The following is an 18,779-nucleotide window of genomic DNA, read 5'->3' as shown; positions in this document are numbered from 1 at the left end:
ACGTATTGGAGTCTGCTTATCTTACTGGTCTGAAAAGGCTTAAGACCCAACGATGTAAATGAGATCTATGTTAACAAAATTATATGCCACTGAACACTTAAAATAAAGATACTTTTAACTAATCTTTGGCTTCAATAGTTTAACAAATAGCAAATCCTTTTGAGGAAAAATTACAGCTTTGGTGGTGGTGTCTAGGTGGTGTTGAGGACCAAGCATTTCTTTTCTACATGTCTTCACATTTGCATCTGAATATGAGCCTATTTAGGTAACGTTATGTTAAAAAGCCCTATTTCATTAATATCACAAGAAAAATAAAACAAAATCCAAGCACTTTATCTAATCTCCCTGAAACCCGTCTAATCTCAAACTGTCCTCGTTCTCCAAGTCTAGACAGAACTTTAGATAGTGATATTATGTGCTTACTAGTGCTTAAAATCTTTGCAGTGCTGATCCCTGAACCTGCGGTGAAAAGACTTTTCCAAGATATTATCTTTGTGCATTATCACCCTGCGAATGTTTCTCACCCTATGTTCACTACTCGATCATCTCTTAGCATAAGATCATGTGATTCTCACTCACCTTCTGAGCTTTTATACTGTTGGTCAGTCTTTCATTTACATTCCTTGGGACAATGATAGGAGCCAGATATAAAATCTTTCTTTCTGAATGTCACAGGACAGAAAGATTCCAGTGAAACCTCAGGTCTCCTCACAGCTCCAAAAGCATACATAATTAAGGCAGATATGATTCTTTGTGTTTGCTTCTGCATCTACCTACTTGCTATTTTTCTATCAGTTCATTGCATAGGCCTTCCCGAGTCCTCTGGAGACAGTTCAAGGCAGGCCTGGGAAGTCTCTTGCTCTGATGTACTTGTGCTTTATACAACAGTCATTCCCACACTCCCTGGACTTAATTGATTCTATTCTAAAGGGATATAACTACTTGCCTACAGAGCACCGTTCTTTCTGAACGACAAGATTGCTTTCAATATGCTAACACGTCCCTCATGAAAGCATCTATTTCTGAAGTCAAGACTAGTGAGACCAAAGATGTCTCCATTGTGGCAACACAACTGCTGGCAAAGTGAAAACTTGTTGGTAACAGGGACAATAGCAATGAGTGAGGAGCTGGAGAGGTAACCTGACAACTTGATTTTCTTTTTTTTTTTAGAAGTACAGATACAGGGTAAAAGAACACAGAATTCATATGCCTGCAAGTTGTAGGTTTTAGAAGACATTTGCATGGATAATCAACTCTTAGTTCCAACAAGAACATGGAGGCTACACAGGCATCTATATGTGTAGTAGAGAGAGATTTTTCTACATATGACACTAATGTAATGAAGCTAGAAACCTTAAATTAGATAACGAAACATCTCCAGCAGCTCCATTCTGACAGGGCAGTCCATTATGTAGCTACAAACAAAGGCCTACCGTATACACCTACTTTTATGACCATTTTCTATGTGTGTTCTCTTTTAGCAGATCAGCTATGGCTTGTTTCCTGTTAGAAGATTTTTTGTTGTTGTTGCTGAAGGAGAGATGAGATCAGCTACCAACTATGACTAAGTCTTGTAGTTGTCAGGGGATAAAAATCCAGCAATGTATACATGCCTAAACTAAAAATCAGATGCTTGTGTATGTGGCAAAGGTGGGCTGGTTCCATTTGATTCTCTTATCCAAGGTTATCTTGTATTATAAGCTGAGTCAGATAGTAATTGAACAGATTGGGGCCATCTAGAAACACCAATCCTTCTGTTCACCTAACAGTGTCAGAACAAGGGGGCAGTTGCCTCTAAAAGCCACTTACATATTAATCCACTCAACTGTTTTCTGCTTGTACATCTGGGGATGAGGTAGGATCAGACTCTAGCCATGACCTCACATAATCCTCCTTCTGTAGTGACATCCTTGCATAATACAGAAGAATATTTGTGGTGTAAGGGTCACATGTCACAGCAGCACAAGAAGTCATAAGTGCCATGACTGTCAATGAATTTTTAAACAACTGTGACTGGCATGGAGCCTTACACACGTCTGTCATATGGCCTTGTAAGAGACAGTTTTAGGAAGCCCTAGGCAAGGTTGTTCCCTGATGTAAGGTCACTGTCATACTCTAATGATGTCCCTGAGAAGTACTCCAGCAGACAATCATCACATTCAACCATCAGATAGATTATCAGAGTGGATGTTATAACAGCATAGCATTGAGTTTAAAAGGAAGTTATTTTCATATTTGAGCCAAGAAATTTTTTCCAGTAACAGCAGGAAGATTCAACTTGGATGCCTACAAACTATTATAAGTTAGTAAGGACTAGGCACAGGGCCAGTGAAAATAGATGGTATTTGTTTTAAAAAAATACATTCATCCCTTTCCCCTCATACTTTTTCTGTTGTTTGTCTTCCTGGACTGTAAGTGCTTAAGAGCCAAGCTTAGCTTATTGCTTGGTATAGGTCATTTCACTTACTCAGTAAATGACTGCTAATGGTAAATAATAATGATATAAAATATTGACACCTTTTCATACACATCTAGATCTGTCTCTTGTTGAAGTACTGCATTTGTTATTGCCTTGTCTGACCACATGTTCATCGTGCAATCTCTTTAATATCATCATGGCAGCAACACAGCTGGTTTATGAAAGCTGTTAGCAAATCGCTGGTGTCAGGGCTGAAGAAAAGAGACCAAAACCAGGAAAGCCAAGAGTTCTTTCTAAAGGGCATAGTGTAAAAATCTCAATGAGGGAAGGTGAAAAGTCAAGAAATTTATTTAACCAAAGATGAATCCTGAGCCAAGGAACAGGCAGGGACAAAGCAGAATATGGCAAACAAGATACTATCAATGTCCTACAATAGACAAAAAGCAATGGACATAGTGATGAAATTCCTGTACTGCCAGTTGGTCTAACATGCCAACTCTTAATCTTGGCATTGGCCAAATGGTTGATTTGAGCTCAGTTGTCTTGATGGATACAATAGTGTCTATTACACTCTGGCAAGAACTTGGAGTTCATATGATGTTTTGCCCAGAAAAAAAAAAGTAATGAGATACACACCTCTTACGTGTTCCTGCATAATGATGATGCAGTGGGACATTGATATATGTACAGAACTATTGAAAACAGGCAGTGTTTTGAAAGTCTTTGCATCTTCTTATAATAATAAACAGTAATCACTCAATGTCATTTTTCTGCATATTATCTTCTGACTCTTTAGACGGATGCTACATTGGCACAATCTGGTTTCATCAGCTTTGAACAAGCTGCTGTAATCCACTTCCCTAGAAGTAGTAAATATATAAAAAATAGCTTTTAAAAAAATGAGTATTGTAACAAAGATTCAGCAGGAATGATTGTGCAAAACTCTAACGCCCATATCATTCACAAGACCAGACTAATACAATGGATTCCAAAATCTGTGAAGCAATTTTCCCCGCCTTGTTATTCTTCACTTTCTACTTTTAAGACCATTTAATTTCATTAGTATTCTCTCACTGTGTTGTCAGTCTACATTATGATGGATTTTTGGAAGGCCTCTAATAAAGGAGTACTTGACTGTGCTACAATCCTCACCCTTTGTACCTCTGTTCAGATCCAAACAGAATGAATTTCTAAATGTCTGTGAGTTGCAGGAAACACGAATTCTTGATGAATCTTAGGATACAAGTCTAAACAGATGACAGTACTTTCCAATCTGCTACGGAAACAATATGTTTTAATTAAGAATAAGGTTTAATAAAATTTTCACTCCTTGTACAAAAACGAATGGTGATTAACAGACAGCTGACAAGCCAAGTCTAATAATTTCTGATTCAATGCTTTTGTTTAGTGTTTTCAATCACTCTCTACAGGGAATTAATTACTGGAAATGAAAAAAAAAAAAAAAAAAAGAAAAAAGAAGGCTCATGCCATTTGAGAAAGTGGAAGGTAATCAACTGTATAAATTACAGTGACATATGCAGGCCAGCTTGTGGTCAAAATTTGCGCAACATCCCTCAGCAAGTTTTTAAATTGGTTACATTGAAAAGCATCTGTGTAAAATCTGTCTCAAGTAGCTGCTCCATATTTGTAAGTAAGCACTGAGCAGCTATATTCACAACAAGATGGTATTCTGACTTTTCTTCAGTTTATGATTTATGTTTTTTAATGACATTTAATTATTTACAGTGACCATTATTATTGTAGGTTTAAAGTATACGTTTACATGATCCCTCCATGCTGCAAATTGCTTTTTAAATAAGCAAAACATCTTCTAAGGACAAATATACATGGAAATAAGCATGTGGAGAACAATCTACCAGTGATTTAATGTGAGGGATGTGAGCAGATGAACAGAGAGTGTTATAACCCTGCTCCTAGGAGCTGCTTGCTGCAGTAGGCACTCACCTACCTAACCAGACCAAAGCTTCATCCAGCCTTGCTGAGGCCATTCCAGCTAAACTGGTATAACAGGTACTCCAATAAATACCCCTAAACAGGTTTAGTGTAAAACTATTTTTTGTTTTGTTTCGTTCTTTTTTTTAAAGGCAAAAAGGAACCACTTTTTTTTGTGGTTTTTTTTTTTTTTTGTTTTGTTTTGTTTTTGTTTTTTTTTTTTTTGTCAAACATTGTCCTCAAAGAGATGCTAGTTTGAAAATTTACCTGGGAAAGTTTACTTGTCAATAAACTTGAGCAGACAGTCCCTTATCTGAAAGTGGACCTTTTCCTTCTCTGAGTGGATTGCCAATTAACTTGAGTTACTTAACAGCTTTGTAAATGTTAATCTAGACATCTCATGACCAATTGAACACAAATGTTTGTGTTTTTCTCAAAGTCTAAGCCAATTGGCAAGCAATGAACTTGAATTTTAGCAGCTGCAAGTGAAGTACTCTAGAACACACCCCCTCTGTGCAAAGCAAAGGTTGATCTTTCCCTGCAGAAAACCATTATCAAGACATTCGATATTTTGTCATCATGATCTTTGAAACACCTTCCATTCCAGTTTGTCTATAGTGTCACTTAACCATTCTACTCACCATTTGCAAAACATAACAACTTCATGTGCATTTCTGATAGTCTTGTGCTTGTCGAGGGATTCTTTAAGACTGTCTAATATTGCCTTGATAATCAGCATTTAAGGTGTTTAGTTTTCATTGAGCTTCAGCTGAAGCAACCTGTTCAATGCAGAAGACTTACTATAGCAGTTGTGTGTATTATATATGTATACACACACACATATATATAGTCATATGTATAATGGAGAATACAGTGTTTGGAGAAATGGTTCATTAGAGAACAGTTCAAATTGAGAAATACAGTCACAATCTGGAGAAAAGGAGGCTGATTGGATATAAGTAGAAACTTCAATGAAAGGGTTGAATCACCATCCCTGGAGGTGTTTAACAGACTCATGTGGTGCTAAGAGACATGGTTTAGCACCAGGCTTGGTAGAGTTAGATAATGGTTCGACTAGATAATCTTAAAGTTTTTTTTTCCAACCAAAGCAATTCTATGATTCTATATATGAAATTGTGTCATTAAAAATTTAAATTAAACAGACTCAAAGTTCTCCAATGGAACTCAAAAAATCAGTCAGAAAGAAGAAATAATTTCAGGTATTTTGGGATCACTATCTAGAGCCAAAGATAAGAACATATAATTTAAAAATAAATGCATCCATGATAGAGATTCATTTGGATCTCATTTCAGTTCACTTTTTAAAAGCCTTCTCCAGTAAATTTCACTGGGAGCTAGAAGAGCAGAGGCCTAAGAAATACGGATTAGAATAAAGTGCAGAGACTTATTTCCTAAGTTCTGTTTTAATTTGTCTTTCATATTATACAACATGCAATAATTAATAACTGGAATTATGTACTAAATCATAGAATCATAGAATCAGTCAGGGTTGGAAGGGACCACAAGGATCATCTAGTTCCAACCCCCCTGCCATGGGCAGGGACACCTCACACTAGATCAGGCTGGCCAGAGCCCAGTCCAGCCTGGTCTTAAACACCTCCAGGGACGGGGCCTCAACCACCTCCCTGGACAGCCCATTTCAGGGCTTCACCACTCTCATGGTGAAGAACCTCCTCCTCATGTCCAGCCTTAATCTCCCCACCTCCAGCTTCATTCCATTCCCCCTAGTCCTATCACTACCTGAGATCCTGAGAAGTCTTTCCCCAGCCTTCCTGTAGGCCCCCTTCAGATACTGGAAGGCCACAATTAGGTCACCTCGGAGCCTTCTCTTCTGCAGACTGAACAGCCCCAACTCTTTCAGTCTGTCCTCATAGGAGAGGTGCTCCAGCCCTCTGATCATCCTCGTGGCCCTTCTCTGGACACACTCCAGCATGTCCATATCCCTCTTGTAACAGGGGCTCCAGAACTGGACACAGTACTCCAGGTGGGGTCTCACCAGAGCTGAGTAGAGGGGAAGAATCACCTCCCTTGCCCTGCTGGCCACCCTTCTCTTGATGCAGCCCAGGATCTGACTGGCCTTCTGGGCTGCAAGTGCACATTGAGAGCTCATGTTGAGCTTCTCATCCCCCAGCACTCCCAAGTCTCTCTCCTCAGGGCTGCTTTCCAGCCACTCACTGTATGTATGTAAATTTAAGACACATCTTTATTCTTTTTTTAGCTCTAGAAAGTAAAATGAAGTTTCTCAATAACTTGGATAAGAGTTCAGTGCTGACAACTATATTTTATTTTTATTCACTCTTATTTTTAAATAATATTAATAAGAATATAACTTTGCAAATGCTATGAAAGTATGTATTATCAGTTCTGCAAGCATGACTCACACATTTGCCTCATCGCCTATATCAGTACAAGTTTGTCACAGATCATAAAAGGATTCAGACTGTGCCCTTGATTTGTGACATGAACAGTCTGTTCAGTAGAGGAAGAGCAAAAAAGAGGTATCATTTATTATCAACATTGTTATGATCACTTTCTCTCACTAACAGGCAGTTACATGGGAAAAGAGACTTTTAGTGAGTAATTGCTTTGTGGTATTAACAAAAGTTCTACCCAGGCCTCAGATTTTGAGACAATTTTTATATTCAACTTTTCTTTTGAGTTGCCTTGCCCTCAGTTTCCAAATAACTTATTTGTCATCTTATAAAGAGATGTGGCTCTGAGTTCTAAAAGACAGAAGGACTTCCTTTCTCCTACTGCTTTTCAGCTTTGTAGTAAAGGGCTTTCTTTAGAACTTCAGGTTTTCTTGTTCATTTTCTCTCTAAGGCAGCCCTTCTTCTGTCACACGCTAAGAGATAATCCTGTAGTCAATTGCACAGGCAATATTTCACTCGAAATCATTGGGATTTTTAGACAAGAACTACACAATTTGGTCCTATGCCACCAAGAGCAGTTTGGCTAGTTTTCAGGGAAATGCTGATACTTAGCAGATAGAGCTACTTGAGTGGATCAACACAACAAGCACTAGACTGGGAAACACTGCGCTCAGAATTCATGGTTTACATAAGGAGTGACCAAGATTTCCAGGATCAATTGCTGAAGTTTTCCCTTTAAGCCTATTAGAATACTGTAGATTAAATTCTGAGTATCAGTAGAAGTATCCTAGAGATGCCTATGCAGCTCATGCCTGAGACTTAAACTGACAGAGAATATATCTTGAGATTAGACAATAAGTGCAATCATGATCTCTCAAACAATTTGTGTTGCTTTTTCTCACTGCAACTTTTCTTCATGTATGGATGTAAAGTGCTGTTATTGATTAGCTGTTCTGAATTTTTTCATGCACTTTCTCATTTGCAAATGTACCTGTGAACCTGGTTAAAAAGTAGGGCATACTGTTGAGATGTGTAAAAATATTAATGTATTAAGTTGTGATCTTTGTAAGATTCTGAGTGGTCCAAATTTTTCCACTTCATCAGGAGCAAAGTACTGTGTACCTTTCAAGCAAGTGCTTAGGACCTGATTTGAAAAAACAACAACCAAACAAAAGCCCCCAGACAAATCTGTATTGCAAGATTAAAAATAGAAGGATTTGTCAACATGCCCTGGAAATCCTTTGTTACAGAAGTTATGAAATAAAAACTAGGGGGTCTGTTTAAAGGTACTAGAGAAAATTGTTATTACACACATCCTTTCATCAGTAGTAACACCTCTCTTCCCCCACACCCCAGTCCATCACTTTATGCTGGGTCATTATCACGGAGGAGAGTTTACTGATTTGAATATCAGCACACTAGCAAAAGGAAGGGATGGTATGGGGAAGGACCAGTTTAAGCCGACGCTGGTTTTGAGAAAAGGTCAATGATCTCATTGCCTTACAATCATGAGAGTCTGTCACTACTTCTATTGATTAGGTCAAATCTGCATCAAAAATTGTTTTGCCACCTGCAAAAGAGGCACTGTAAATACGTTTTATATTGGTTCAACAAGCAGAATTAATATTATGAATTTAAATATCTCTTTGTTAACTCATGAGCATCAGGCTGATTAAATCCAAAGTATTTTTAATTCAGATGTAATTTCTAGATGATTCATGAAAAATGCTGTTTCTAAAAATGAAGATTTGATATGCTCTAAAGTCAGTTTACTCTGGTGTTCAGCTGTCCTTACAAAGTTCTTCCTTACCACAATTTAATCTGCCTTCCTGTAAATTAAGACTTTTATGCATTTACCTTTGCTGAGACAGCAAACAAGTTACTTCTGGAAAGTTGATACTTATCATAATTTTCTATGCTGATGCAAATCATTATTGTAAGGCTTTTATTATTACATGGCTATTTAAAAAAAATCAAACAAACCAAAACCAAAACAAAACAACCTTGCATGGATTTTGAACATGGGAGCATTTCCTAGCAACTAATGAACATCTTCCCATAGGATAATGTTGAAAGAAATTGCTCACTTTCATGACACTGTCAGGATTGAATTTTTTTTTCAGAATGGAGCAAATTACCCTTTAGTTTCCAGTATAATTTTCTGTAATCTTTCATTACTCCTGGATGGAGAACTAAAGTGATTGCTGAGTCATTAACAGTAAACAAAGAAACATGCCCCACAAGATGCTTTGTTGCTATGACTTAATTGTAATTTCAAGGTTAACGCAGACTTACCTGAGAAAGAGTGCAAGTTAAAGAATGTGTCTCACTAATTCTCTTACCGGACTAGTATAAGCAGCTTTTTACATAATGGTTTGTGTAATCAATTAGCAGAGTATTAGCTATAATAGATAACATTCTTACTAAGACTACATTAATTGGAGCTTAAACACAGCTAGTCTGAAACCTATATTGAATTTATATTATTATGTAAGCATAATGCTTCCATAGGCAATTTTCTTCATGGTGTTTTTAAGGAAAACATCTGAGATGCAAACATGCTAATTTTAACATGTACTTGGAAACCATACATTTCTTAAAACTTGAGCATACCAGGCCATATTACAAATAATAAGATTATGAGCAGCAAAAGACAGAAAAGATTGAATACCTTTTAATTTATGGAAATAGAAGAAGTAGTATTGGGAGCTAAAAAAATGTCTGCAAGAATTTAATGGATTTATGTTACTGCTCCTCATTTTACCTCATTAGACACCAATTAGTACTAGGGTTCTCTAATGTAACTTTTCTTCAGCAAAAATAGAGACTTGTATGTCTTTATGCCCATGTTTGGGTGGGTTTTTGTTTTGTTTCATTTTGGTTTGTTTTGTTTTTCAATCCGCCAGCTTTGAGCCATACATTCTCTCAAATTAATTATGAATTCTGTCTAAACACATATTTGAAATTCTTTTTAGTTGCATGGGTTTGTGGTTTCCTTATCACTTTGTTCAACAGTTCTTCAGCATAATCAAAGTTTAATATGTCTCTCTGGTATATCAACTACTGAAGTAATCCCATGGGCAAACGCAGTAAATTTTAAAATCACAGATAAATATGAAACTAAGAAACTGCAGATTTACAAGCATAGTTAAGTGCAGTACAATATCAGAAAAGCTGTCTATTGCAATTAAATGAAAATGCTACTGTCTTGACTTTGGCTACCAACAGTAGCATCACTAATAATAAGCTGAATGAGCCACAATGTTCTGTTATCTAGTTACAGTGCCGAGAATTATTGCCCATCTGTATGGCAGGAGACAAGTGCTTTTCATTGTGACTGAAATGAAGTGGTAGAATGAGGGCTAATATGCTCATAAATGCTCATGCCAAGCGTCATGTAAGTGTCTGGGGGCTCACTAGGCAGGCTACCTCTGAAACTTCAGATGCAGAGTTTACATTCTTTTGAATTCATATGCCCATTTTTATTGAAAACCTATTTTTATATTGGTAGTGTATATTTTGTCTTTATTATTTTTCTTTTTGTAGCCTTTAAATTTCCTATGGGGAATTTAAATATTAGCCGTATTCTTTATCTAAAAATATCAGTCAAGAACATTTAAAAATATTTTTCCCAATTTATGCAACATTATTTTTGGAACATATACTTTAATTTCACCAACAGAGGTCAGTAAACCACTGGAAGAGAGACATAAGTGTTTGTCAAGAACACACCCATTCTAACCTCTTTCTGATAATTTTGTTCAGTGCTTTTTTGGCCCGTTCAGTAAATAATAAGCTTAGTTAGCTAAGAGGAAAAAAAAAGGAGAAGAATGCATGCAGAAGGATGCATGCAGGAGAATGAGTTTTATTTATGAATTACACAGGTTACTTCTCAAGATCTTTCAGCATTAAAATATATTTAAAATACCTGTTAATAAGCCAGGAGCATACATAGGTGTGTAGGTGTGATCACTATGAAACGCATTTGTTGAAGTTAAAATAGGCTATGATTTAAATGGTAGCATTTCGAATGATCTGCTGAATTCTACTTTTCAAGCTTTATGCTGTTGAAAACCAACCTAGTGGAGAGAGAATATGAAGAGGAGGATCCCCAAGAAGTAACTTAACAATATTAAAATACCAGATAGCCACCCAGGAGAAACCAAAAGCCGCCACAAGCTTGCTCCTTTTGGAAGCAACACTCAGCTAATGGAACTACCTTAACACGTCATTTTCCAAGTTATATGTGTAATGAGAAACTATTTTTACAAATCGTTACTTTCGGTATACTGTGTTTCAGCCACGTGGCTTCTATTAGTGTACAGGGGAGTTTCACAACGAAAGCTGCCAGTGCAGTACTGAAAGTGCACCTTTTATGTCGAGCTAATCCCAGAGGGGAGTCAGCACTCCTGCCGGTGTCCTTTTGACCTTTATCCTTTAAATGCATTTTGCCTCAGTAGCAAAAGGTGAAAACCTAGTTTTTATGTTTCAGAACAGATCGCTTTAACAGCAATTCTCTATGAAGCTAAGGAAAGTAACAAATGCTCCTGTGGAAATGTTGAAAGTCCCTAGTTCAGCAACCAACAATAGCTTTACAAATGTATTTTTAGGATCACTTTTCTGGTAGCTCTTTGAAGCTCACCCTCGCTACCACCCCTTTCAACAGCTGCGAGCAAGTGAAGCCACTGGAGTGGAAGATGTTAATTATCATCAGCTACTGGAATTTCTCCAGGGACCATTTGTGGTTAGAAACATGCTTCCTTAAAAAGCTGCACTAGGCACTGGGATCTGTCTCTTCTGTAGCTTACCTAGCTCTCTCATTTTAAGCAAAAGATATTATCAATTAAAATTCCCAGTTCTTCTTTTAGGACATGATTGTGTTATTTTCCTAAGCAATCTTAATTGTAAAATCTTTCATTTCTATGGATAGAGTTCCAACAATAGGCATTTTCATGTATATGTGAACTTCCCAGGGGCTAGGTTTAGCATACAGACTTTGATTAAAACCTGAACAAGTCTAAAATAGATAAAAGAAAGGTAAATAAATAAACAGAAAAAAATAGTTAAGAGGCACATTGATGGACACAACTGTGGTTATCTTATTTTTTTTTTTTCTGATGAGTCTCATGAACTTCCTTTTCATGGTCAAGAAAAAGTTATCCTCATGTCATTAAAAAACAAGATGGTCACAAAAATGGTCTTTCCTCTTCTGCTTTAACCTTCTACTATTCATTAGCATTTTGAGTCTAAACTAGTTACCATCAGGAGCTTGATATGTCAGCAAGCAAGATACTCCCTACAGGGAACCAAAATAATAGCAGGAGCTGGCAAAAAAGTCCTCAGAAAGGGAAATAAAATCAGGTTCTAAGCCTACCTTTTCAGAGACTGCTTAAAGAATGTTTAATAACTGAACACATCCTTTGAATATCCCTTGTGTGTACTCTCTGTGGTAGTCAAACCTAGTTACCACAACCACACCTGCAAAAAGACCAAGTCAGGTCTGTCTAGATGCAGAAAAACTACTATGAACTCAGTAGTCCGCAGGAACTGACTCCTAATATACCAAGATGAACACTGAGGTAATTGCTCTTATGCTTTGCTATGGATGAGAATCTCCTATCTTCCCTAGTACTCTTAAGAATTGACACGCCAGATCTTATATTGGTAATCTAAGTGAACCGAAGGAAATCGGTTCCCCTGCTCTCCAAGAATATTGTCCCTTTCCTTCCAAGTGCACAGGAAGTCCCCATCCACTCCTAGGAGGAAGCGGTAAATGGGAGGAAGGAAACTAAATTTAATGGTCAGTAAACATGTCAGCTGTGAAAACAGTAACCACCAGTGACTACAACAATCCATCCTTCTTATACTTAAGGACAATCAGTACAGTGGTATTTCAGTTATTTCGGGAGTTTAGAGTTAACCCCACAATTACTGGCCCATTCCCTCCTGTGTATGCTGTTAGTGCTGCTGTATTGTGCACTTTCCCCAGTGCAACATCAAACACAGTGATGAGAAGCAGGTAAGAGACAGTAGATGGATTGCCTAATTCTGCCACAATGGTCACTGCTTAATGGCACACACCCTTTTACCTCCATGTCAGCTGCTGTAGGCCTTTATCTTCTATATCTAATAGAAGCTGTGTTCTCCAGCTGGCATTGAGAGTAACAGTGAAGATAGAAGTGAGCACACAAACACACAACTGTTATATACAAAAAAAGTTTAATTGAAATACCTGTATAAAAAATATGATCTCCATACATTTCACACTGTTAAACAGAAGAAAAAAAATCCAAATCCAAGCTGCATAAATGCAACCAGATCACAGAAAACACAGCTATTAAAATAAATTAAGGTTATGACTCTGCCACTCTACCTTCCAGAGCCAATGCACGGACACTGTACAATGTCAATAATTTAAAACCTTTCCAAACAGCATTACTTTACATTTCTGGTACATTAATACCAGACAAAAGGCATACTGACTAACTTTAAAAAGTCATTCTATTTCCCTTAAATTAGACTTTGTACAACAATTTTCCATCTTCCAACAAAAACTGGTAAGGTCAGAAATTATTTTTTGTCTTTTTTTTTTTTTTTTTTAAACAAAACAAAACAAAAGAAACCAAAACCAACCAACCAAAACAAAACAAAAGTTGACAGGAATGCAGATAAAAGTGCCATGGGCAAATCACGAGAATTCCCATGGGGAGAAGGAGGGGAAAGCACAGTGTTGAATAACTCTAACCAAATAAATTAGCCAAATAAATAGCCACAGCTGAAACCTGTGGGAGGTCTTCTAAACTCCAAACAATAAATAACTGTATAGTACATGGGAAAAACAAAACCAAACCAAAACCAACAAGTTTACATAAACACATTATACAGGTATGGAATAAAAAGTAAAGTCTTTGAATATTGCATTGATTGTGCATTCAACATGCCCATACATACTTTTAAGACTCGCAGGGTGACAAAAGGCCAGGGGGAGTTGAGAAAGGGGCTTCTCATGCCCAACGGTAGAGATGATAAAAGGAAACATGAATAAATGTTTCTGATAAAAAAAAGCTGATATACCTGTTCGTATTTCTGTGCAGGCTATAGGAAACATTTCAAGCAGCAGAGGTGGGTAGGATTTGGAAAGGGCTGGGGGGGCAGGAGTGAAATGTCTGTGTTCAAGTATTCCATCACCAGTGGATGGGACTACTTCATTCAATCACCGAACATGTTTTCCAATGCATCATAGGAGCTGCTTCCCCCAGTACCGAGTCTAAAGGAAGCAAATTCCTATAATGAACTGGATCTTCTTTGGACATACACAGCTCAAAAAACAAAGTCCCACTGAAGCAGCTTTCAAAAAGGCACTCAAAAGCAAATAAAATCTAGTCCAGGCTCTATGAGAGCAAAAAAGTTTACCATGTATTCAAGAGGTCACTGCTTTCTTAATAAGGTCAGTCATTGACTAAGTACTGGCCTGCAACTCCCAAACATCAGCGTTTCCAAAGGAAATCTCTCATTCCAAAGCAGAAACCAGCAAAGGGGGAAAATAAAATCAAGTCCCTCAGACAAAGATTCAACTACAGAATAATGAATGCATTTTTCTAGCCCCTCCTACGTATTGGCAGCAGCACTGTGGTCTCTGCTTGTAGCTCCCCTCCCAGTGCGAGGTCCTTAGTAATTCACAGACTCTCATTACTTGAACTTGTGCTAGATACATCAGTATCAAGGGTCCGTAGCCTTATGTCACAGTCCTCAGACTTCACTACTTCAGATTTGTGCATCCATTGATGGTCAAAAATTTGCTCAAGTGTTGGTCTGTCTGAAGGCCTCAGTGAAAGGCACCATTTGATCAGTTGTTGACATTCTGTAATAAAAAAAGGCAAGTTTAGACTAGGAAAGTAAAAAGATAATACCGAGTATAAAAAATAAATAATCCGCCTGTACAAACTAGGAGAAAAAAAAAAAAAGACAACAAAAAAAAGAATGGGGGTGGGGGGAGAAGTAGCCCCCACTTAGCTCCTATAAAACTCACCAGGTGAAATTCTTCTCCTGAAATATAATCGTCCCCTCAAGATTTCTTCATCTTGCTCAAAGGGGATGTCTCCGCAAACCATATCATACAGCAGAACTCCCAGAGACCATACTGTCGCTGACCTCCCATGGTATCTGTGGTATCTGATCCACTCTGGAGGGCTGTATACTCTTGTTCCTAAAAGTAGGGGAAAAAAATAAAAGTCAAAGTTTAAAATGTTTCCCTATTGTTCATCTCCCTCTAGTTGGTCTAAATTAAATTAATAAACTTCTCTCTTGGGAATTAAAAAAAAGTTTTTAGTTTTCGTATGTGCCAAAGCTATTAGCGATGTAATTTCGGGTCATCTGCAGTTACACCATCAACAGACTTGGCCCATGCGCTTGTGCTATTTTGTTGCAAGGCATAACACAGCCCCATCAGCTGACTGTTTACTGAGGCAAGCTCCCTTTCACTGACCACGTGGCGTCTGCAGCATCACACCAAAAATAGACACAAAAGGACAAAGGGGCCTGGCGGGGAGGAGAAGAGAGGGCAGCAAGAAGGTGAAACTCAGGTCTACCCGCATTACACAGGGCTAATCTGCTTTATCCAATTCTGCAAGGCAGTAAACAAAATAGGGCTGCTTATGATTTCTACGTTTTAAGGCCCCCCCCGCACCGCAAGCGTCTCTGCGGCAGCTTTACCCAACCTCCCCCCCCACTCCCCGCCTCCAGTACCCACTGGCTCCTTGGATACCAAACAAAAACGGGAATTCGTGATGCTGAGGGTCACGTGCAGCAGGGCTTCGGGTTTCACAACAAACAGATGTGAGTGTGGCAGCTGGGGTAAGGGGGAAGAGTCTCCTTACATCAGTCACACTGAAAGGGCTGGGGAAAATACACCCTCCTGTCACATGCAGGCTTATTTTCAGCATTCCCACCTCAAAGGCATTGAGCCCAGCCCTGAAGCTACTATCAAGTAATTTTGAGGGAACACATTTATCCCCATTGCTTTAAAATCTGCAATGCAGGATTTCCAGGACACTGGTGGAAAGGGAGGGGAGGAGCTACTGCCTTAAGTTAAAAAAAGCACAGCATATAAAAACTGCATATCCACACATGGAAACATCTGACACTGGTGAAGCCTCTATGTAAACAGATCGCCCTCTAGGAAAAAAACCCACGGTTTTTCCAAGACAGAGAAACATAAACTGCTGCGTCACCGCCTGGAATCGCTTCTTTCCTATGCAACTGAACACCCCTAAGCTGCTTTGGGTCCAAAGGTTTCCACTGCCAATAGACCTGATATAAATCCCTGTGTCAGGGTCATAATTTGCTACTGTCAGGCACCAGAAATGGGACAAACGGCAGCAGTTAGGGAGGCACTGCCCCGGGAGCGGTGTGAATCTGGGCAAATTCGACACAGGAAGACTGCCCCTCATACAGGGAGGGCACATACCGTCGAAATCGGTATACACCGTGTCCTTGAGGAGGGCCCCTGAGCCAAAGTCGATCAGCTTCAGCTCTCCTGTCCTGAGGTCAACCAGCAGATTCTCGTCCTTGATGTCCCGGTGCACCACACCGCAGCCATAGCAGTGGCGCACTGCCTCCAGCACCTGCCGGAAGAACCCGCGGGCCGTCTCCTCGTCCAGGGCACCCTTTTCCGTGATGAAGTCGAAGAGATCCTTCACCAGTTCGGGCCGCTCCATGATTATCAGGTAGCCGTCGGGCCGCTCATACCAGTCCAGTAGCTTGATGACCCCTCTGAAGCCGGACCCCACCTTCTTCAGGAGGACGATCTCCAGAGGCACCATGACGCCGCTCTGGGCAGAGGAAGGGGGGGTTAGCGGGGAGGCGGCGTGGCCCGGGGTGCCCCCGCGATGAGGGGAGGGCGGGAGGGAGGAGAGGAGGGCGGGGAGGAGGGCGCGGCCGCCGAGCCCCCTTCGCCGCTGCCGCAGTCCGAGGGGCGGGCGCGGCGCTGCGGCGGCGAAGCCCCGCCAAATTCCCCCCCGACGCAGAGGCCGCGCCAGCGGGGCGGACCCCGCCGCCCACACAATAGCCCCACCGCGGCGCAGCATCCCCGGAGCCCCCTCCATTCCCCCGGGTACTTACAATCGTGCCCCACTCGGTCACCCTCTCCTTCACCACATGCTTCACGGCGACCTGCGGGGTAGGGGGAAAAAGGCACCGTGAGCGGTGGGGCGGGTACAACCAGCGCCCCGCTGCGGAGGGCAGGGCTGGGCCGCGCCCTCAGCCTCACGCCCGCCGCCCACGCCCGTGCGGTACCCCCGCGCCTCACCGGCAAGCCGTCGGCGATCCTGTTCCCCGCGTAGACGGTGCCGAAGCCCCCGCTGCCAAGTACAGAGCCCACCTGGTACACTTTGTCGAACGGCTCCTTCTCCACTTTCACTGAGGAAACGAGAGGGAAACACAGCGCGTTAGTGTCCGCAGCCGCGCTGCGCCAAAAAATAATAGGAGCCCCCAAATGCTTTGCCTGGTGGATGCGTATTGCGTGCGTTACTCTAATTATACCCAAGACTTTTTCTCCTCTCCTTTAAACATATGATCTTCTTCAAATTATTAAAACCAAACCAAAACAACAAAAAACGGCCAAAAAAAACCCCAAAAATAAACATCACCCCGAAGTTCGGGGGCAGCGAGGCGTCGGCTCTACGCACCCCGGGCAACAGTGGGCCGGTCTGCGCCCCGCCCGGTGCACTGCGTTCTTAGGGGGACACCCCAGCCCCGGCGCTGGCCCCGCAGTACCTGGCTGAAGGATCTTCACCGGCAAGTGGTCCATGCTAGTGGGGCTGCAGATGTGAGCCAGCGAGCCGAACTTGGAGAGCAACATCTTCCGAGGCGGGGGGACGGCGTGTCCCCCGCGGTGGCACCGCCGGCGTCCTCCCGGCTCAGAGCTCGGCGGCGCAGCGCGGCTCTCCTCTCTCCGGAGCCGGTTGGGGGCGGCGCGCCGCTCAAGTCTTCTGCGCGGCTCCTTTCTCGGCTGGGAACGCCAAACGACGGAGTCCTCGGGGGTCCCCGCCGGCACAGATCCTCGAGGCGGTCACACCGAGTCCTCTGGCGAAAGACAGTTGGCAAAGGCGCCGCTCCCGCTCTCCCTCTTCCAACTGCCAAGAGTCGCTCAGGGATCAGGGACGCGCGGACAAAATCAGAGTCCTCCGCGGAAGCAGGCGGGTCCGGGGGCTGCAGTACTGCGCGTGAAACCCGCCCCTGCGGGGACTGTCGCGGCGGGGAGCGGGCTGGGCGCCGCAGTGGAGCCGTGGCGGGCGCAAGAGTCTCGACGCCGCCGTGCCTGCCCGCGCGCTTCTGAGCCGGCGGCGCCACCGAGCCGCCTCTTAACTCCCAATATTTTGGTGAGGGCACAGCGCGCCGAGCGCTCCGAGGATATCCCTCCGCGGGGGAGGGGGGAAAACACCTCTCCCCGCCGCTCCAGTGGTCCCCTCCCCTCCGCGCCGGGGCGCCCTCGATGCGGCGCCTGGGACTGCAGCCTCTCGTCCCGCCCCATAGTGCGGACGGGCGGGGGGAGAGTTGGGGGCTGGGAACTACTTATTTGTAGTAACCGGCGCGCAGAGTTACAGAGTGTCTGAAAAACGCATCACACATTACCGGCAACGAGGAAAAAAAAGGAAAAAAAAAAGGGGGGGGGGGGGGGGCGGGGGGAGATTCTCCTATTTGCGTTAACATTTCCGCCCGCCCAATCGCGGGGCGCCTTTTCAAAGGGCTACTGGCGCGGCCAATGAGGAGGGGCTTCATTTGCATGCGGAGGAGAAGAGCCAGGCGGCAGGGCGGGAATGCCGCGGCGCGCCGGGCCCGGCCCCGACCCCGCCCCGCGGCTGTGGGAAGGTCGCTCTGTTCCGCGCTGGCCGAGACGCTGCGTTTGGGGCCACGCGGGGGCAGGGAATAGGTTGCAGTGCCATCGTTGGGCCGCACCGAATCGTGGCTTCGGCAGACCCAGCCTGCAGTCTGGACAGACTCCGGCGCGGTCATGT

The 18,779-nt window shown here is 42.1% G+C and overlaps 1 protein-coding gene across 1 annotated transcript; it reads right to left on the bottom strand.

Annotated features, from left to right (window-relative positions):
* Nucleotides 1-12,967: 12,967 nt before the first annotated feature.
* PIM3 (Pim-3 proto-oncogene, serine/threonine kinase) lies at nt 12,968-18,135 on the bottom strand. Its single transcript, XM_068166073.1, has 6 exons — nt 17,539-18,135; nt 17,072-17,181; nt 16,885-16,935; nt 16,232-16,595; nt 14,795-14,971; nt 12,968-14,626 (listed from the first exon to the last, which is right to left on the bottom strand). Exons 1-6 carry the CDS (start codon nt 17,621-17,623, stop codon nt 14,442-14,444), a joined length of 972 nt encoding a protein of 323 aa, XP_068022174.1. The 5' UTR covers nt 17,624-18,135; the 3' UTR covers nt 12,968-14,441.
* Between the last annotated feature and the right edge of the window lie 644 nt (nt 18,136-18,779).

Source organism: Melanerpes formicivorus, unplaced genomic scaffold, assembly GCF_026170545.1.
Source record: "Melanerpes formicivorus ecotype bairdi unplaced genomic scaffold, bMelFor1.0.p_v2 SCAF_3, whole genome shotgun sequence".
Lineage (NCBI taxonomy): Eukaryota > Metazoa > Chordata > Aves > Piciformes > Picidae > Melanerpes > Melanerpes formicivorus.
Note: the sequence above shows the minus strand (reverse complement) of the source record. Positions and strands in the feature narration are given on the sequence as shown.

Coding starts and splice junctions, on each gene's coding strand:
- PIM3 (XM_068166073.1), bottom strand. CDS start 17,623: ATGTTGCTCTCCAAGTTCGGCTCGCTGGCTCACATCTGCAGCCCCACT. Junction 16,936..17,071: donor GGATCGCCGACGGCTTGCCG/GTGAGGCGCGGG, acceptor CCTACCCCGCAG/GTCGCCGTGAAGCATGTGGT. Junction 14,627..14,794: donor CAGGAGAAGAATTTCACCTG/GTGAGTTTTATA, acceptor TTTTTATTACAG/AATGTCAACAACTGATCAAA.